Genomic DNA, 22,176 nt, shown 5'->3' on the forward strand with positions numbered 1-22,176 from the left:
CAGAGCTTATATTAGAGGCCCCCAGAGTTCTCCCTTACATCAGAGTCTGCAGAATACCCCCTTACAGTGAAAGGGAACTCTGCAATTTCAGATGTAAAGGGGAACTATGTGGATTTAGATGTAAAGGGGACTCTTGTAATTAACTCTATATGACTAGACATTGTATTTAATAGCAAAATATATCTATAGTTTATACTATTAAAAAAAAAACTGTGCACCGCTAAAGTGTTTGGGTTTGACTTGAAGAAAAGGCGGCAAACCCTAATTGGAGGACATATGCATACAACTCAATAAATATCCTTCTCATTTGGTGACAAGGACAAGTTTAATATTCACCTTTCAAAATCTTTCCATATTTAGATAACGACACAAAATATCTACATGTTACAGACAAGTGGCTTTAAAAATAGTAGATTAAGACCATTTCAAATTTCAGTGTGTGATACAGAACAAGAAATTGTAGAGACTGTTTGAGTAACAAGGAAAACAATGAAATATTGCCAATGTCCTCACTCTTTCTCATTCATATTGTGTTTTCACATGTCACTGAAAATCCTAATAAAATCTGGGCTATGTGAGATGCCCTTTCATCTTTTTTTTTTTTTTTTTTTAACTCTCCAGAAGTGATATTTCTATCTTCATCCTCTCCAAGCATAAAGCTCATCAACCTTTCAAAATAGATTCCATGGTGTCATATAGTATGTGCCATAAATCTGAAGAAAGTAAGTCATTTACATGCACATACATTAAATATTTTATTACAGTACAGAAGTCTGATAAGAAGATGTGATATGTGTTTTTTAAGATCACTACCAATCAAAAGGTCTGGTAAAAAATAAACCTATATAGTTAAAACTAAATTGCTTTGTTTTTTTGTTGTTTTTACTTTACTTGCTAACCTGAAAAATAAATCAATGGTAGTTATTTACTAAAGGCAACTCCACTTTGCACTACAAGTGGACTGCAAGTGCATTTGGAAGTGCAATCGCTGTAGATCCGAGGGGGGCATGCAAGAAAAATAAAAAACATTTTAGTTTGCACATGATTGGATGATAAAATCAGCAGAGCCTCCCCTCAGATTTACAGCGACTGCACTTCCAAGAGCACTTTCATGTGCACTTGTAGTGCAAAGTGGATTTGCCTTTCATAAATAGTCCCCAATGTGACAAGGATTTAAAGAAAACCTCTCATGAGAAATATATGAAGGCTGCCTTTGCATTCTGAAATGCCAACTTTCTGGCTAACATGTACTATCTACTACTTTCTGTATCACTGGCCTAGAACTAATAGGCAGATTGTAAATTCTAAGCAAAAAGTTGGAATCAGCATGGAATCCAAGTATGTTTTTTTTTTTACACTGGGTATAGAAAAGAAAGATGAAACAAACATTTAATTATTTGGCCTCAACACCAAACAATATGTCCGATGCAAATCCAATACAGCTCACCATCCAAATATCACCATTCCTACGGTAAAGCATGGAGGTGATAACATCCTATTATGCAAAGACTTAAACTCCATTGAAAATCTGTGGCATGACTTAAAAGACTGCAGTCCACAAAACGGTCACCATCAAATTTAATTGAACTTGAGCAGTTCTACAAAGAAGAGTGGGCAAATATTGCAAAGTCTAGATGTGCAAAGTTAGTGAGTCATATCCCAACAGACTAAAGGCTGTAACTAAAGCAAAGGGTGGTTAAACAAAATACTGACATAAGGGGGTGTTCCTTTTTCCTACTCAGTGATTCTGTTTAAAAAAAAAAAAATCTGACATGTTGGTGTTACACCAGTAGTCACTTGGATGTGACCAGTATACACTAGTAAATACAGCTGGATAAAAACAAAAACTGTGTCTGTCTTAAATTAAGGCTGCAAAGAAACATGTTGTTATTTTAAAGGGGGGGGATTCTATACCCACTGTAAATGAAAGAATGTGAGCTCAGATTTTAGAGTAGCACCTTAAAAACAGACGACTCATTTAAAACTGGTACAAAGGTATGACCCTGCTGATTTAACTCTATTAGTTAAACACCACAGTGAGGTTGATGTATTAAAGGTATAGAGGTAGTTCACTGAGTAAAGTGAAAACTCAAAGATTTCAAAAACATTTAATACTGGAGATAATTGAGGACAAGAATACAAAAATCATGTTCAAGGCTTCTAGTCACTTACCTTTTACTTACCTGCATGTAATCAGTTTTGAAGAATGCAAATAGTAGGCACAATAATATTTATTTTCTGTTTGCCATAGAATAAATATTTTTCCAATGCAATTAAACTTTTATTAACGTATATGTATGGCCAAAACATTTTTTTTAGGCTTGGATACAGTAGTTAGTTTACCCCTCTTATTTTTTTTGCTGTCTGTGCTCTTTTGGGAAGATTTCCCTGCACTTCCTGTTGTGCAAAAACAAATGGAATGAGAGGAAGTCTTTATGACACCAGAAAAGGAACCCCCATTGGGAGATTTATATTTGCCTTCCCCTTCACTGGAGGGTGAAACTATATAGCAGGGACACAGAGAGCAATAAAAACTTGGCAGGAGTTCTACTGTTTTCTTGCAAAATAATATCTTTTTTTTCCCTCCAGTCCATTGAGTGACACAGGGATTCTGAAACAGTCAAGGTATACTGCGGCTATAGGACGTTACCAATGCCAGACACCTGGGAAGTCATATCCAGACAAGATCTGCAGACAATATGACTCACCAAAGAGCTCTTTCAGAAAGCATTCTCTTCAGGAAGGGTCCTCTGAGCATTTAACAATGACAATGCCCAGAAAAATCACCAGGGGGGGCATAAGGAGCAGTACCGTCAAAAGAGAAGTAGGGCCAAGGAGTATTAAGTGCCACAAAAAGGAAAACCACATTGAGAGTAAAGAACTCCCTTACAGGGAGGAGAGAAAGGGGGATACCACTCCCAAGGATATGTTTCCACCAGAGTAGGGTGCATAGGTTCCAGGTTGTGGGGAATATACACAATTACATGCATTATTATCAGAAAGCTGAAGACGGGCAGCTGAAGGAGATTTCTGACAAGGGTTTTGGCTGAAGGCTACATCCAAATGCCAAGGAAGTAAACTACCCTACTAGTTTATGAAGGGGAAATATGAGGTTTCTCTGCCCGTCCACAGACTTCTCGTGTAAGAGCATAATCCCACCATTAGTGGTGTTGCTGATGATGTCAAAAGCAGATCCAAAGAGACAAAATCACTTGAAGAGGCTGGATGCTCTTAACAAGCCATCACAACTAAAACACATAACTTTAGACATTTGCTTCAACAGCTTTATGAAATATAACTGAAGGATCCCGCTTTAAGAATTTAACTTGTTCTGACATGTTTTGCCATACTAAAGACACCGCCAACAGAGGATGGATAGTCACTCCATTTACTTCAAACTAGGTTTTAAAGTGGGAAAAAAACTGTCTGTCAATGAGAACACCTTCCAGCTACTGTATTTGGCGGTATGCCTGTTAACAAGGCTCCCTGAAGCACCTGTGGTAGGGATAATAAATTCCCTCCCAAAAGGTAAAAAGCTCTGGAACTCTTGAGAAGGGGCCAGGATCCTAAAGGATGTTTAATCATGGTAGAGGAAGGACTTGGATAGAAGGTAGGTCTATTACAGCTGTGAGTTCTCTAAAGATCCTAGGCTGGAAAAAGCAAGTTGACACAGGGGAGAACACACTGTATCATTTAGGTTAGAAACAACCACTTGTAAATCTGGACCATCTGCAAGTGGCTCAAAAACATTCAAGAGTAGACTGTTTGAACTGTGAGTGAGAGATAACCCGGGGCTTATTGAATGTTTTCATTTGAGGAGCTAAGAAAGGTCAGAGATCAACTATTATGGAGATGGTTTTTGAGCCTACATTAGAATTTCTGCAAGCAAACTGTTGGCACTATATACATCCTGTATAATAATAATAATCTTAGTAATTGGGCATCTAAAGTTCAAAATCAATACAGAGGTCCTTGTAGACACAAGAGAGGCCTTGGAACCATCTGACGGGGCTGAACAAGACTTCTTTAAGGGGCATGGCACTATACTAAGGATCCCAGGTTCTAGATTGTATGCATCAATTCCTCCCGGAGATGCCAGGTAAACAATTCCAGAACCGCTAGACGAGTATGGGCTGAGGTCACTCATAAGAGGGCAGTACACTGTCTGTCTTTGAGAAGACATGTTGTGCTGCATAGTGGAATGCAACTAGGCCAATTCTGAGGCCAGGCCTCCAGTACTCACAAACCAAGGCAGCCGATCAAGTATCAGGTCACTGTGGGTGACTATGTCACTGTAGGTGGACAATGAAACAAGACCAACATCTGAAGATCCAGATGGTGCCTCAAAAGCAGGAAAAGCAGCAGAAAGAGATCAAGGAGTGTGAGTGCACAGTGCTCCTCCTGGCAAGTGATAGCATTGCTCTGTCTCTCGAACCTTACCACAGTACAACTAGTATTGACTGGCCTACTAACTAAATGAGTCTTCAGAGATATACCAGAGGCTGTGCCAGGGTTCTAGGTCTGAAATGGGCCACAATGAGGAGCCCCATACCCAAAGGTCATACCCAGGCTTGTCCAGTCCAGGGGGGTCCAAGTACAGCCTTCAAAGTTATTGCTGAGGATAAGCTGATTGGGATAGCTGTTATGTAGGGACCAGTGCAGGCATTGATGTGGGAATCTTGGTTGAGTCAAAGAACATATAAGCTGTGCATCAAACATTTTGATTGAAGATAGAAGGCTAACACAAAAGAATAACTGAAGAAAGACATCCAAACTCTTTAGACACTAGCAAAAAACAAAACAAACAAACAAGCAATGCATGGTAGAGGAGAAAATATACAGAGGCCAGACTAAAACTTTTTTTATGCCTCCCACAGGCTGCAATATAACCAAACTGTTGCTGAATCAAGTGTTCTTCAATGGATAAAGGAAAAAAAGGGTTTTGGGTATACATACATATTATTGCCTTAGAGTAAACCTATGGGTATCTCACTAGATATAAAGAACAGCTGTAAGTTTCAGAAAAGAATAAGCTGTCAGCTCATACTTTTTTTTATAGAGATACTGCTTTCCAGCACTGCCTGGGGGATAATTTTAGATCTTTCCATTTCCCATAATGATATAAATGCACATCTTCTGCACCATCCCAAAATGCAGCTCATTGGGCCCAAATGATTAATTAGCATGCCTGAGCACTGTCACACAAGAGAGTGTCTATGAAAATGGGTGTGCATGAATTCCTGTAGATTTTAGTTTATATCCTGTTAGATACCCACAGTCATCATTTAAAGAAATGTAAGTTAGCCTGTTAAAATCATGCCTGAAAGAAACAGCAAAGCAGCATGCAGAACATATTTAAAAAGCCAGCGCTGTCAGCAATAGTCAGGCTAGAAATAAGTGGTTAGTGTCACGTCTTGTGGAGTAAAGCCAAAATCATAGATCAGCAGAATAAAGATAGACACAAGGCTGTAATGTAGAAGCATGTTTCATTACCATGGTTACAGGCCTTTAGAACAGACCTCTCTGACGATGGACTGAAATTGTCCCGTATATCTGCAAAAACCATAAAGAGATTTTGTTGAATCTCTGACTTAATACTTTTGATGGCATAGGAATGCAAGAAACCCGATGCATTTAATCTTAATTATGCAATAAAATGACAGGTTCTTGTACCGGCTGAATATCTGACATAATAAAAAAAAAATATCATGATTGTACATCCCTTTTAATCGCATTAGCATATACCCTAGAGAGATAAAGTACATATGGTTTTGATGATGAGCCTTGTCATAATCAGCAGCTTATGTTAAGTTCAGTGCATTGGTGTGCAAAGTGGTACTGACATCAGCCAGCTGGAATTAACATCTTTCCTGACATTTGTCAATGCGTAGGAAAGGATTATACTTGCTGCTGGCACTTTAAGCACTTCTTTTTGGTAGCCTTGTATTTGTAATAAATGTGTAAGAAGCACGTGCAAAAAAAAAAAAAAAAAGCTTAGAATGGAAGAAAGGTATTTTAGTCACCTTTAGGCCTCGGAGTCCGTTTTCGTCGGTCTCGGAAAGCAGCTCCGGATTGCAGGGCCTCTAGCAGGCTATCCATCACTCCCGTCTCTTCGCCTTCTGTAAAGAGAGATTGAGGGAATTCCATCAGCCCTCTAGGTTACCATAGTAATGTCAAAGACATACAGACAGATAAAAAAGATCACTCTGTTATGACTAAAACCAGCAATTTTAAAACTAGACAAGCTTTTAACTGACTCATATATCATCCTTTTCTTAATAAAATCAGTCTCATTTCGTTTTTGTGTTGCTATCTAGTAAAGTGGACGAAAGTTCAATTGATTTACTTCAGGCCCTAGGCTTTATAGCCAGCGACAGTAATCTCAAAAGGAATATGGCTTCTGTCTTATCTTTTTTTTCTTCCTGAACCATGTGCGTTAAGGTCACCAATAAATCATGTGTCCCTTGTGAAAAACTATAACTTTATCACTCCCTAAAAAGGATTCAGCTGTAGTTATATCTGACTTAAAAAGACCCAAAGGCGTTCAATGTAACAGCAACTCCCGTTGCACACCTTTATCTTCATTAAGTTTGCCCTAATGCATTTAGAAAATCACATTTAATTATTAAAAGCATGTATTGGAAGAATACAAGGCTAGAATAAATGTTTATACCGAGCAAGTCAAACATATGCCTCTGGTCAAGTTCTACCTCTTTTGAAGGATCCTCTATTATGAATAGTTTATACACAGAACAAACTAGATTAATAGACCTCCATAAACTTAAATGCATGCATTTTTAGTCGTACAAATTATTTATTCATTTCTCATTAGAAGCCATTCATGGGATGTATACTGCTGAAGCACACTATTTGTGTTAGGCCAAAACTCTGTTTCACTAGCTCCTCATCAACACATGATTTGCTTGATTACAGCTCAACTATGCATCCAAAAATCCTAGACAATATAATGAGTGTGCCATTTGCATTTCAATGAATAGGAAAGCTGATGACCCAACTGATAAGATGGCCACTAGAGCATGAAGACTGAACATCTAGGGAATCTCCTGATCAGGCAGTGCACTGTGTAAATAGAAGCAACATGAATAATATGGCACAGAGTGACTGCAAAGGGACATGATAAACATGAATGTTAGTATACTTTGTTATTGAAGAAAGACAAAATATGAAGAAATATTAACTGTTGAGATGAGGAGATCATCAATAAAAATGATGGCAATATACTTCAGGCTCATAGCTTGCAATTGCAGTGAAGAACAGAATACAATATGGTTTGGGGTTCTGCCTTTTGTCGGGAAAGCAAAAAAAATCCTCTGCAGTGCTAGGAGCTTATTCGCCATTGCAATACACTAATTTATATGTAGATAAATGCAAATGTAATGCTGTACAAAGAATTGGGGGCCAGATCCACAAAAACCTGACGTAACTTAAAAAATCCAATTTAAGTTACACTGGCTTAAAGTTTCTACCTAAGTGCCTGATCCACAAAGCACTTATCTAGAAAATTCAGGCTGTGTAACTAAAATTCCGCCGGCGCAAGGCGTTCCTATTCAAATGGGGCGAGTCCCATTTAAATGAGGCGCGCTCCCGCGCCGGCCGTACTGCGCATGCGCGTCGGCCGTACTGCGCATGCGCGAAGTTACGTTACGCCGAGTTTTGAGGATCGCGACGGCTTAAAGTTGCGTCGGGGAAAAAAAAAATGACAGCGGCATGCATTCCTGAGGGAGAACTCCATGCCAATTTTCAAAGAAAAAATCGGCATGGGTTCCCCCCCCAGGAGCATACCAGGTCCTTAGGTCTGGTATGGATTGTAAGGAGACCCCCCCACGCCGAAAAATTGACGTAGGGGGTCCCCCTACAATCCATACCAGACCCGTATCCAAAGCACGGTACCCGGCCGGCCAGGAAGGGAGTGGGGACGAGCGAGCGTCCCCCCCCCTCCTGAGCCGTGCCAGGCCGCGTGCCCTCAACATGGGGGGGTTGGGTGCTCTGGGGCAGGGGGGCGCACTGCGGGCCCCCCCACCCCAGAGCACCCTGTCCCCATGTTGATGAGGACAGGACCTCTTCCCGACAACCCTTGCCATTGGTTGTCGGGGTCTGCGGGCGGAGGCTTATCGGAATCTGGGAGTCCCCTTTAATAAGGGGGCCCCCAGATACCGGCCCCCCCACCCTAAGTGAATGGATATGGGGTACATCGTACCCCTATCCATTCACCTGGAGGCAAAAAGTAAAAGTTAATAAACACACAACACAAGGCTTTTTAAAATAGTTTATTATTCTGCTCCGGACGCCCCCCCTGTCTTCGTTATTAGCTCAATTACCAGGGGGGGCTTCTTCTTCCGCTCTCCGGGGGTCTTCTTCCACTCTCCGGGGGTCTTCCGCTCTCCGGGGGGGCTTCACCGGACTCCGGGGGGGCTTCTCCGGACTCCGGGGGGCTTCTTCCATCTTCTCCCCTCTTCCGCTCTTGACTCGGCGAACCCCGGTTCTTCTTCAGCTCTCCGGTGCCTTCTTCTTCAGCGCTGGCTGCCTGCTATGTTTGTGTGTTAGCTCGATTTCAAACAGGCAGCCGGCGCGGTCTTCTGTGGCGTCAGGGTCTTCTGGTCTTCTGTTCTTCCGATGTTGCCTCGTCGCCTGTTGTCGCTGTAATGATGGAAGCGCGCCTTGCATCCCATTTATATAGGCATCGCCGTCCCATCATGCTCCGGTAGGTACCCACGTGGTGGGTGCCTACCCACGTGCACCCACCACGTGGGTACCTACCGGAGCATGATGGGACGGTGATGCCTATATAAATGGGATGCAAGGCGCGCTTCCATCATTACAGCGACAACCGGCGACGAGGCAACATCGGAAGAACAGAAGACCAGAAGAGAAGATGACGCCACAGAAGACCGCGCCGGCTGCCTGTTTGAAATCGAGCTAACACACAAACATAGCAGGCAGCCAGCGCTGAAGAAGAAGGCACCGGAGAGCTGAAGAAGAACCGGGGTTCGCCGAGTCAAGAGCGGAAGAGGGGAGAAGATGGAAGAAGCCCCCCGGAGTCCGGAGAAGCCCCCCCGGAGTCCGGAGAAGCCCCCCCGGAGAGCGGAAGACCCCCGGAGAGTGGAAGAAGACCCCCGGAGAGCGGAAGAAGAAGCCCCCCCTGGTAATTGAGCTAATAACGAAGACAGGGGGGGCGTCCGGAGCAGAATAATAAACTATTTTAAAAAGCCTTGTGTTGTGTGTTTATTAACTTTTACTTTTTGCCTCCAGGTGAATGGATAGGGGTACGATGTACCCCATATCCATTCACTTAGGGTGGGGGGCCGGTATCTGGGGGCCCCCTTATTAAAGGGGACTCCCAGATTCCGATAAGCCTCCGCCCGCAGACCCCGACAACCAATGGCAAGGGTTGTCGGGAAGAGGTCCTGTCCTCATCAACATGGGGACAGGGTGCTCTGGGGTGGGGGGGCCCGCAGTGCGCCCCCCTGCCCCAGAGCACCCAACCCCCCCATGTTGAGGGCACGCGGCCTGGCACGGCTCAGGAGGGGGGGGGACGCTCGCTCGTCCCCACTCCCTTCCTGGCCGGCCGGGGTAGCGTGCTTTGGATACGGGTCTGGTATGGATTGTAGGGGGACCCCCTACGTCAATTTTTCGGCGTAGGGGGGGTCCCCTTACAACCCATACCAGACCTAAGGGCCTGGTATGCTCCTGGGGGGGAACCCATGCCGGTTTTGTTTTTTACAAATTGACGTGGAGTTCTCCCTCGGGAAAGCATACCAAATGCCGTCGCTGCAATGGGCCTTTACAAGGTGTGACTAACTTTACACTTTGTAAAACGAGCCCTAATTTTACACTTGCAAAATAACACTTACGGCGCAAAAAAGAAGCTAGAAAGCTTTGTGGATCGCCTTAAGTGCTAATTTGCATACTAGCAACGGCATTTCGACTCGAAATGCCCCCAGCGGCGGATGCGGTACTGCATCCTAAAATTAGGCAGTGTAATTCAATTACACATGCCGGATCTTCTGTGTAACTTTGGAAAAAGCCTTTTGAGGATCGTTTCCAAAGTTACACACAGACTGAACAGCACTTAAGTCGGAGTATCTCTTTTGAGGATCTGGCCCTGGATTTTGAAATTCAGTAAAATTGAAAATGCAACCCAGGGATGGAGATCAAGGGGCAGGTAAGTTACCATATAACCCCCGACAGATACATCACATTCAGAAGAAGGCAGAGAAATTAAATAGGAAGCAGCACAGTTAAGCCAGACAGACAATGTGCATCACCTGCATAGCATTGCAGGGTGGCAAAAATGTTTAAACCACAAGATTTTTGGTTCTTCACCTTATGGCCCGGATTCACAAAGCACTTACGCCGACGTATCTCGAGATACGCCGCGTAAGTGTATCTATGCGCCGTGCCCTTAAACTGAGATACGGCTGAAAATAGGCTTCCTAGGACCGACATAACTTGCCTACGCCGTCGTATCGTGGGCACATATTTACGCTGGGAGCATTTGCTGCTCCCATTGATTTTCTATGCACATATGCAAATGAGGGAGATACGCCGATTCACGAACGTACTTGCGCCCGGCGCATAATATACGCGGTTTGCGTAAGTCGTATGTCCAGCGTAAAGTTATTCCCCATATATGAGGCGCAACCCATGCTAAGGTATGGACCAGGGAACACAGCCGTCATATTTTACGTTGTTTACGTAGTACGTGAATAGGGCTGGGCGTAGGTTATGTTCACGTCGTAGGCAGTGATCTGTTGTATCTTAGGGAGTAGTTCCGACGTGATTCTGAGCATGCGCACTGGGATGCGCCCACGGGACGGCGCATGCGCCGTTCGTTTTAAGTACTTCTATGGCGCTTGGCCCATCATTTGCATAGGGTCACGCCTCATTAGCATGGCTCACACCCACTTCCACCTACGCTGGCTTACGCCGGGGAAACCCAGCCTATCTTTAAGAGCAAGTGGGAGCGAGTGCTTTGTGAATTCAGTGCTCGCCTCTGTGTGCTGCGTCGGCGTAGCATATATTAGATACGCGACGCCCGCATAAATATGCGCCAATGTATGTGAATCCGGGCCTATATATTTTACTTAGCCTACCCTGAGATAGGATTTTTTTTAGGGCAGATAGTGTTTTAATTTAGTAGCCGATTTAATGTGTTTTTTATATTTTAGTTTTTGTTTTATTAGGGAAAAACACAACTTGTATAATCTCTATGTGTCCGTTTATAAAATACAGAAAAGTTGTGATCTTCATGATCGTGACTCATCTCTCATATACTGTATACCAGTTTATGTAGCTGAAATGAGGGGCAGAGAACATGTTCTCCATATCATCACAGAACAAAACAGTTCTGTCAATCACCTTTACACAGAGGGCCAGTTTATGAAGGTGAGATCTGGTAAGCTCACTGGCCGTATGTATAAAATATCTCCATACCAGCTTTTCCAGCCCCGTGGTCGAGAATCGGGTGCAAAGTGAGGAAGACCTCCTACTTCTTCCTATTAATATCAGTACCAGTGAGTTAAACATAAATGATAACTATACATATGCATAAGATGGGGCCCCATTGGCACGCCAAATGCAGATAGTGGACATGTGTTGTCATGTGACAAATGCGCTATAAACATGCCAAAGTGTGCGTTAAAAAAAAAAACACACTAAGCTTAATGCCCAAAAAACTTTTCACATTCTGTCACCTTTTAGCCCAGGTTCACACTATTGCGAACACAGACATCACATGTGATTCGCACTGCATCGCTGTGCTGATCATTGTATGACTGAACTTGCATTGGATTTGATGAAAAAAGGTACAGGATGTGATGTGAATGTACAGTTTATATTATATATAAAGTGTTGCATAAAGAGATGACGCTAAGTACCTGTAAATAATTTTGTGTTCTTTTTAACTTTTGTTTCACGTTTTAAACTAGGCTGCACAGTAGTCTCTCAAGATCTTATGAGATCACATGCGGCCCTTAAATTTCCTCTTTTCCATCTGAGAACAGATGTACTCGGCTTCAGAAAAAGGGTGTCAGAGGAGATGTTTTTCCTCTGAGAACTGCCAAGAACTGATCTGAGATAAATTACCTCCGCTTCATAAGCACACACCATAATTTGCACAGTATTACCTCAAAATATAACCAGAAAAGTTGTCTGATTAAATAAATATAACATGAGCGTGTTTTTTAGGGAATATAACAAAATGGTATATATCTGTTTTATTTTTTCATCAGTGGGGGTTATTTAGGAAAAGCAAATCCACTTTGCACTAAAAGTGCAAACTACAAGTGCAAATTGCACTGGAAGTGCAGTTGCTGTACATCCGAGGGGGACATGCAAGAAAAGTAAAAAAAAAAAGCACTTTGCCTTTCGTAAATAACCCCATGTGTCACTTAACTCAAAATGTATTTAAATGTTTTTACACATAATATTATATTATACTATATATGCTTCAATATATGTTGACATGTGGCCTTACCGTCACCACTCAACATGGTGTAATCACAAGTGTCAATTTTAATGACCAATTTTAGACTGCATTCTCACACTTAACAAAATCATATTATCTTCCTCCAGGGGACTGACTGTGCCAACCTGTTTAACTGCTAGTTACCAGCCAGCCATTTTCTCAATACTAATCCAGGTCTCTAATCTACAAATGTGGGGCCTGTGAAACATTATGTATACTCACTGTTAAAAATGGCTTTACTTTTTTTTTTTTTTTCATGTTGCCTGAGGGTCCTGTTCAGTGCAAGTGGCCAATTAAGTTGTAAGACATAAATGTTGAGACAGTTATTAGTGGCAACTGTTACAGCAGTAGTTATTGCTGGAAAAATGGGATCATATGATTTATCTACATACAACTGATTTATATTGGCCTAATTGAGAGAATTATTTTGCTGTATTAACAAGTTCTACATATACATTGAACCAAATACCAACACCATAAACTATAAGGCCCCTTTCACACGGACAGATAGAATCGTGCTTTTATGTTTGTTACCCGCGGTTTTGTGCGGATAGAAACAATAGAACTGAATGCGTCCAGCTGCGAAGTCCCGCAGCTATCGGCACATAACTGCAGGTAACACTGTGTCAGCTGCGTCTGGTATGAATCTTGAGGGGGAACGCCAAATTTCAAATAAAAAACTGGCATGGGTTTCTCCCTTCAGGAGCATACCAGGTCCTTGTGTCTGCTATGGATTTTAAGGGGAACCACCTTCTGCCGAAAAAACGTCGTGGGAGTCCCCCAAAATCCATACCAGACCCGTATCCGAGCACACAGCCCAGCCGGTCAGGAAAGGGGACGAGCTAGCGCCACCCCTCCTTAACCGTGCCAGGCCGCATGCCCTCAACATGGGGAGGTAGGTGCTTTGGGGCAGGGGGCAACCCCCCGAAGACGCCTGGGGCCCTCGCTCGTAAAAGAGCTTAAAAGAAAAAACGGGGACCCCGGCAGAACGCCCCCCCGAGCTGACTAAAAACTCTGTGTAGTGTGTTTTTTTACATTTTTGTTCCGCCACCTCATTCACCTAGGGTGGGGTGCCAGGATCTACGGGCCCCCTTATTATGGGGGATCCCGGATTCCGATAAGCTCCCCGCCCCCAACAACCAACTGCCAGGGTTGTCGGGAAGAGGCCCTGTCCCCATCAACATAGGGACAGGGTGCTTTGGGGTGGGGGGGCCTCAGGGCGCCCCCTGCCCCAAAACACCTACCTCCCCATGTTGAGGGCATGCGGCCTGGCACGGTTAAGGGGGGGGGCGCGCGCTCGTCCCCACCCCCTTTCCTGATCGGCCGGGCTGCGTGCTCGAATACGGGTCTGGTATGGATTTTGGGGGGACCCCTACGCCGTTTTTTCAGGGTACGGGGGTTCCCCTTAAAATCCATAGCAGACCCAAGGGCCTGGTATGCTCCTGGAGGGGGAACCCATGCCTGTATTTTATTTGAAATTTGGCGTGGAGTTCCCCCTCAAGATTCATACCAAACGCAGTGCTTGGTATTGGCAGGGATCCAAGTCGGATCCCGGTTCAATATCGTGCCGCGGCTAAACGCAACCGCAGCTAAAAGCACTGTACAAATGCAGCTGACCGCTGTGCCTGGAGTCTTGAATTCCAGCAAAAGATAAACATGCTTTTATCTGCGGCAAAACAGCCGTCCGTGTGAAAGGGGCCTTATAAGGGCGCACACAATGCTCAAAATGTGTTAGAAGCATGATGAAAAAAAAATGATCCAATAATTCTGCACTATTCACACTGGAGAGAGAGATTAAAACACTGCACATGACATAGGGTGATCACATCTGAATTGTTAATGGTATTTCCACCTATATCAGGTTTTAAATGGTATGAATTATATTAGCCATAAAAAAAAGTTTACTCACATGAAGTAACTTTTATTTTATAGCTTTTGCTATACTTCTGATGCTGTGACAAAGATGGCTGCAGCTCTTACACACAGAAGCTGTACTGTCATTACCTGCCTTCTTTTCCCTTTGTTCTCTCAAATAACTATTTTCTTGTCCTGAGCTAGCCATGGCAAATTTGCATGTGTCAACAACCTTTGGATGTCTTCCACAGTGAACATCAGTCTCCCAACTTACACATAGTAAGAATAAAGGAGGGAATGTAGATTTTGTTTTAGGTCTGTAACTTACCGTGTAATAAAAGTACTGTATTTGCTGGCGTATAAGACTACCCTTTACACTTAAAAAAACTGGCCAAAAAGCAGGGGCCGTCTTATACGCCGGGTCAGCTGCTCGGATGCCTGCTGGATGTGCGGTAATACTGTATGTAGCTTCGGCTACATACAGTATATACCGCTTAGCCAATCCCGGTGAGCAATGTATTCAAATAAATACAGAGCCTGCTCGGATTGGAGTAACAACCTCTGCCAATCCGAGCAGGCTACATACAGTAGCCTGCTCGGATTGGCTTTGAGAGTCAGAGCGTTGGCTTATGATGTTACAGCCTCTGCCAATCCAAGCAGGTTTTGTATTCTTTAATAGAATACATTGCTCGCCGTGATTGGCTCCAGCAAGAATGAAGAAGAATATGGCTCCAGAAGGAAGAAATATGAAGCGTCAGAAGCTTTAGAAGGAGGGTCGTCTTATACGGTGAGTACAGGCAAAGAAACGTAAAAAAAAAAAAAAGTAAAATTAGGGGGTTGTCTTATAAGCCCAGTCGCCTTATACACCGGCAAATACGGTATATAAAAGATAGACAAGGAGTTTAAATTCTCAAACACAAGTCAGCAATGGTAGCTTCCGTGTTTTTTTCCACAAAAGTCACTTCTACCAGAAACTTGTTTTAACCCTCGACTTTCTCCATCCAGTAACTCACTCACTAATTGCCAATCACTTCAAAAACAAGACTGATGCAATTCATGGGGGCATCTCCACTGCACATATCTATCCCACTTACCATACCCTGTACAAAACCATCCTCAACACTTTCCTCTTTTGACCTTGCTACTGAAGCCTGCCTTACCACCTGTCCGCTGGACCCTGTTCCCTCACAACTACTATGGTCACCCTCTTCTTCTATCCGCCCTCACTCCCCTACCCTCTATAGCATGCACTGATCACCTCCATATTTTACATACAGTAGTTGCATAGTTAGTCAGGTTGAAAAAAAGACACAAGTCCATCTAGCTCAACCAATAAAAACTAACTGACATATCAGCATGGATGTCTCACCACTTCCTCAAACTCAATTTTTCTAAAACTGAGCTCATAATATTCCCTCTTGTCCATGCCCCCTCCCCTGACTTCTTCATCAAAATCAATAATAAAAAACATTAGTCCATCAGCCCATGTCAGGGTGCCAAGTTTAACCCTGGACTCTGACCTGTCCTTTCAGCCCCAAATCCAATCGCTGTCCAAATCTTGAAGACTTCACCTTTCTAACAGTAGTAGTAAAGTAATGTGCCATGGTCCGGTTTTACGAAAGTGGGGATAGGGTACCTGTAAAGAACAGGTAACTGCCCCCCCCCCCCGAAAGGTGCCAAATGTGGCACCGGAGGGGGGGAGACAAATGAGTGGAAGTTTCACTTTTGGGTGGAACTTCAATTTAAAGCGATAAGCTTGAACCATAATTTGTCAAAGTCATTGGGAAATGGTGGCACGAGAAGCTGGTTTCTTTTTTATAGTGGACTTAAAGAATAAAACGATCCCCCATCCACACATTCAGGGCGGATGGGGGAATCCTCTCTGTAGTGTCATTGTATTCTGACAGCAGGACTTGCCCACTGTCAAAATACACTGATCAGCGCTGAACTTCATTCTTTGAGCGGTAAATACAAACCTATTACTACCTATTTACCATAAGTATTTGGTCAAAATGTCAGAATTTTACACATTTGTCTGATTTATATTTCACCAGAGTACAAATCCCCTGAAGAAGACCGTGATGGTCGAAACGCGGCGGGGGACTCATATAGATGCTAATGCTAATTTTATTATTGCATACAATGTATTGTATTGTTGACTATTATATAACATTCTTGTTATTCTTCATAGACTGTGTGTAACCAAAGTGCACTATTACAAATTTTAAACAAATCTTGCAACTGTATTTTTATTTATTTTATAATAAAATACATAGATTTGAATATACCTTCTTCTTGATGAAGCACACCATGTCGCTAAAAAACCCCCGGGGGAAAACTTCCCTTTTCCTATATAATATTGGGGTGCACGGCCCTTGGACTCTCGTACCATGCATTTTTCTCTTTTCTCAGCGCTGCAGCTGTTTAGCTGCAAGCACTGATCGAATGAAAATTTTCCAACAGGGCTATTCATGAGAAGTCGATCAATAGATCAACTTCTCATGAACAGGAACAGCTATAGATGGATCGAAATTCAGCCAGTTCAGCTATTGCTGAGCTATTGTGTTCTGAACAGGGGGACTGCAAGTGCCGATTGGATGCGGATCAGCTGCTGATTTTCCAACATACCTATTTGACAGGCTGACGGACACATGGGCCAAACGTCAGACAATTTCTCTTCAACCGGCCGATATTCAGCCCTAGTGTACCAGGCTTTAAAGTATATGTAAACCCTGTGTTGTAAAACAACCCACTCAGTTTAAAATAGAAATGAAAGGCAAAAGATTGGTGTACAAATATATATATATATAAAATTATAAACACCTTTTTTTCTCTTTTATATAAGTGATCACATTCCCTCTGTTCTCAGCTGCCTAAACACGCTGAACTTTCAAGTGAAAGCATGTGCAGGGGAGTGTGTAAGCAGACATCTTATCATAGAATAAGAGCACATTGGGTTCCCAGCACATCTAGAGATCTGACCATGTTGATGTTCTGCTGCTTAGTGTGGTCAGTTTTTAATAAGGGAGGTAAGGGGACGGGGAGGGAAGTGAGAGAATCAAGGTGAGAACGGTGAAAAAACAGTCAATAATTAGGACCTTTTTGGTAATGTGGGGTGATGCTTATCACTAAACGGTACATCTGAGATCAGGCTCATGTACCATGAACTAGTTAAGAAATGTAAATAAGTACAGTTGAGTTGAACAGAGTCTCATGCTAGATAGTACAATATGATAAAGTTGCAGCACTTGCAACACACTTAGAATTGCATGTCAATGCTTCCAAGTGCATAAGAATATACATTCTTATGCATTGATGCATTCTGACATGCCTTTTTAATGTACACATTACAGCATTGCCAAGTTGTGTTGTATTTACATTCATTGAAATAGAAAACAGACCTATAACAATATAGACAAGTGCTAAGCTGGACGTATGTTTGCATGATGTGGTGCAGAGAAATCCAATGGTACCCCAATCCACATCCTCAATAAACAATAACAGACTTTAATCTTAGCGCACCACATCGGACTTGTGATTTTCTGTCAAAAAAAATGTGCCTGCACTGTAAAACATGCATACACAGATGTGCATTATCACCTGAAAAAAAAAAGATGATACAATACTGCTATGTATGATACGATAGATAGATGCGTTTCCTTTCTCTGTTTGGATGGATGTCGGTAATGGCTATCCCCAAATTCTCACCAGAAAAGCATATTAAGAGCACAGTATTTTTTTGAAAAAGCTGTTTTTATGGAAACATTTGTCTAGAGATAAGTGCATGCTTTTATCAGTAGTCCTGATTCCTAAATCCTCATTTGGCCCTTTATATCTGCAGCTGGTAAAACTGTCCAAAGTAGTTGATTATCTGATATGAATGTTTGCCTTTTGTTCCCAGTATACATTTTATTTGCTGGCCCTATATGCTGACCTATTATAAAAAAATAATAACGGCGCAAGGAAATTTCACAAGTACAGTCAATAAAGTGGACGTGTGCATTTGATTAAACCATCTGTGCTTGACTAGGATTAGATGTATGCATAAGAGCGCTCAATGCTGACTTTATTATTCTATTAAATACACAGGCATGAAGTGTTTGGTATGCATGAAATAAATTAGCCATCTAATGGTTCAAATATGACTTTTTGGACATCAAGCAGATATATGCGTGAGACTTAAAGCAGAGACAAAAATAAACAATCAGTCCTTCTTCTTTAACTGAAGAAGTTCTATTTGCCTATGCTATAATAAGGATTTTCTTTCTAGTAAAGTTGCTCTGAATAAGAGTTTTTCATTAATTAACCTACTGTAAGTTACAATACAAAACCCACATCAGTCCTTAGTGACAAATATACGAGAAGATCCTATGGTTCAAAGTTACAATTCTGAAGGTGCACAGTTATACTGGGTGAGTTTTTTCAAAAATTCATTGTGGAAACTATGAATTCCAACATGTACGGTAAAATACTGGACACAGAGCATGATCCCCTCCCTTCGGAGACTGGGCTGCAGGGCGGTATTCCAAAATGATAACAACCCAAAACACACCTCCAAGATGACCACTGCCTTGCTAAAGAAGCTGAGGGTAAAGGTGATGGATTGGCCAAGCATGTATCCAGGCCTAAACCCACGGAAGGGTGAGGAGCGCAAAGTCTCTAACGTGCACCAGCTCTATGATGACGTCATGGAGGAGAGGAAGAGGACTCTAGTGGACTGGAAAATAATGGTGGCCACACAAACTATTGACACCTTGGGCCCAATTTGGACATTTTCATTTAGGGGTGTACTCACTTTTGTTGCCAGCGATTTAGACATTAATGGCTGTGTGTTGAGTTATTTTGAGGGAAAAGCAAATTTACACTTTACATTGTAGAAAAGTGTAATTTCTTCAGTGTTGTCACGTGAAAAGTTATAAAAAAAAATATTTAAAAAAAAAATTACTCACTTTTGTGAGATACTGTATATAAAATTGAATATGTATGGTATATTTTGGTAGAATTTTTTAAATGTCTATAAGAAAAAAAATATGAATAAAAACAAATACATAAGTCTACATTTGATTGCAGATGCCCATTATTCCTCTTGTGGACAGTGTTCCCGCAGTGCTGTCCCCTGCCATGATGTATATATATATATATATATATATATATATATATATAAACTACCCAGGGTTCTGGGCAGGCATATTGAGGGGCTCCAGAGGACATTGAGTTCTCAGTTTCCTCAAAAGGTTGGTAAAACAAGGTTTGGGACCAGGAGTCTAGAGAGTTTGTAGAGATTTGGTAGAGATATTGTTTTAAATCCCGGGTCCTGGTTTTGGGAACAATCAGCATACTATCTAGGCAGGTGTGTGCAGCACTTTTATTGACAATGGTTCAGGGTTCCATGCTGGCAGACCGAGAAGGTGCCGGCGGTAAAACACTGCTATTTTTTACCGCCAATGCTATGGGCGGATTTGCTGCCCATTTCGGCTTCTAGCAGGGCACATTTACCCCCCGCTAGCGGCCAAGAAAGGGTGGTGAAGCAGTGCATTGTGGGCGATATAGTCGCGCTGTCCCATTGATTTCAATGGGCAGCAGCAGAGGAGGAACGGTAAACACACCGCTCCTTCTCCACTCCAAAGATGTCCTAGCAGGACTTTTTTAACCGTCCTGCTCCAGTGTGAAAGCCCCTCGGGCTTTCACACTGGAGTGAATGGGGACAGTTTTTAAGGGCGTATTGTAGGCACCATTTTTAACTCTATAACATCTGCAATACGCTCCAGTGTGAAAGGGGTCTAAAAGTGGGCAAAACCCTCACATATACCCAGTGAAGTGAACAGCATCAGATGATACACAGAGATGAAACAAATACTCCTACATAAGTTTTACATGTATATCTGATGTCTTCATCTTTATATACTGTTTAGAAAGTTCATATAGGTGTAAGGAGATTTTCTCTTCCTGGTTAGCACTGCAATAAAGCCTGGGCATACAGCCAAGACGGACGATTTTAGGAAAGGCACAAACCCCCACTCCTCATAGGCAGACTTTCAGCTCTGCTTGTTGAATCGTTCAGCTCAGTGCTAATCTATTTATAGCATCCTCCCCAACACAAAACTCAGGCTGTTTATGTGACAGAGAATTTGTCAGGAGTTATCAGGCTGATAACAGAAGAATGGTGCACGAGACAGCTATGGGACACAGTGCGTTGAAGAGAGATAGCAAAACACTACAGATATATGTGCCCAGCTTAAATTTCATGAATCAGGTTTACATCCATTTTTGTCCTTAATGTGCCAACAAAAAAAAAATAAAACATACAGGTGATCTAAACAGTTTCCTCTAAATACAAAACACAATTTTTTTTCTGCAGTTGCAATTCAAATGATTGAAATAATCACAGAATTAGGAGGAAAAAAATACAGATGTAGATAAATCCAACCATGATTATAGCCGATTTCCAAAACATGTAAAAAAAAAAAAAAAAAATGTAGGACACACACCTGTGCAAATCCAGTATGTATGTGGATTTGCACTGCATAAATACAGAAAAAAATAAAAAAAATGCATGTGGTATGAACAAACCCTAATTTGAACAAAAAACATCATTTGTGTTGCTTTCCCCTGTACTACAATTAAATTACTTGGCCATGTTTTGGTAATTGGAGATAAGAATGTCTAATTTGTTCAGCAGTGACCAGTCATGGCATAGACATCGTAGCCTGGTGTTCTGTTCATTGACTTAAGCACAGAGCTTAATATCACACAATTTCTAATAGGTCAGGTTACGATGATATACTGTATTGTCCAGAGCCAGTAAAAGCCACTCTAAGCACATTCTGTAATTGCACAGGCTACTGGTACCATTTACAGTGTAAGCAAAGTGAAAACTTGCACTTCTACTTTAAACAACATGAAACGGCTCAGGGATCTCAACATTCATTGTAATTTACATTTATATGAAGCCGATCATTAAATAAAAATCCCATGGCTCAATTCAACTTTAAATTAACACATATATTCAGTCAGCAGAATTATACTTTAGAGGAATGCAAACATCCTTGTGCAGGGTGTAATTCTGCTAGTGTGGTTTGACAGTTTTGAAAGATGATTACAGAGGAGGAGCTCATCTGTTCTTGTTCTAGAAAAAAGTATGTCTGAAAGACCACATGCACAAGCAACGTCGCTAATCGATTTTAAGGAAAACAGTGATGTCTAAACAACACTTCCAAAGGGTATTTGTATCCTTTGCAGCCACATTAGCATACCTACAGCTTAAAAACAAAAAAGATTTAAAAATTGCAGCTTAGCAGATGCTATTTTTTACAGCATACAGCAAGGGAACATTGTGGTTAGTTGGCTTTGTTATGGGTGGGCTGGGAAGCTGTATTTGCCATACAGTAATCAACCCAGTCTGTACTGTACAGGCAGAAGTTATCTACTGATCACTGCAAAATATTTAGGAACTAGGCTTCTCCAGCTGGCCTCAGCCAGTCCCCAGCCCAGTTACTGACGGTTGCAGTCAGTCATGAGAAATTTAAGAAAATATTTAAAAAAACATTTTTTATTAATTTCTTTTTAGGTACAGTATGCTGTCTGAATAGAACACATAAACATATAGGGGCATATTCACGTACAATTGCACGGGCGCAGCGTATGTGAGATACGCTACGCCGCTGTAACTTACTTTTCAAAGCTTTGAATCCAGAAAGAATTTGCGCCATAAGTTACAGCGGCGTAGTGTATCTCTCGTAGCGTAATTCAAATCGGCGAGTAGGGGGGCGTGTTTAATTTAAATGAAGCGCATCCCCGCGCCGAACGAACTGTGCATGCGCCGTCCCTAAATCTCC

At 42.1% G+C, this 22,176-nt stretch overlaps 1 protein-coding gene across 4 annotated transcripts in view; it reads right to left on the bottom strand.

Annotated features, from left to right (window-relative positions):
• DIAPH3 (diaphanous related formin 3) overlaps positions 1-22,176 on the bottom strand; it is an 844,467-nt gene that overhangs the window by 209,254 nt on the left and 613,037 nt on the right. For 3 of the 4 annotated variants that reach the window (XM_040341345.1, XM_040341344.1, XM_040341343.1), the window contains 2 exons: positions 6,024-6,119; positions 5,494-5,553 (listed from right to left, as the gene is read on the bottom strand). In XM_040341345.1, the coding sequence (XP_040197279.1) occupies positions 5,494-5,553; positions 6,024-6,119 (156 nt within the window). The remainder of the gene's footprint in view (positions 1-5,493; positions 5,554-6,023; positions 6,120-22,176) is intronic. The other variant, XM_040341346.1, reaches the window with a different exon arrangement.

The sequence above is a fragment of the Rana temporaria genome, chromosome 2 (assembly GCF_905171775.1).
Source record: "Rana temporaria chromosome 2, aRanTem1.1, whole genome shotgun sequence".
Classification (NCBI taxonomy): Eukaryota; Metazoa; Chordata; class Amphibia; order Anura; family Ranidae; genus Rana; species Rana temporaria.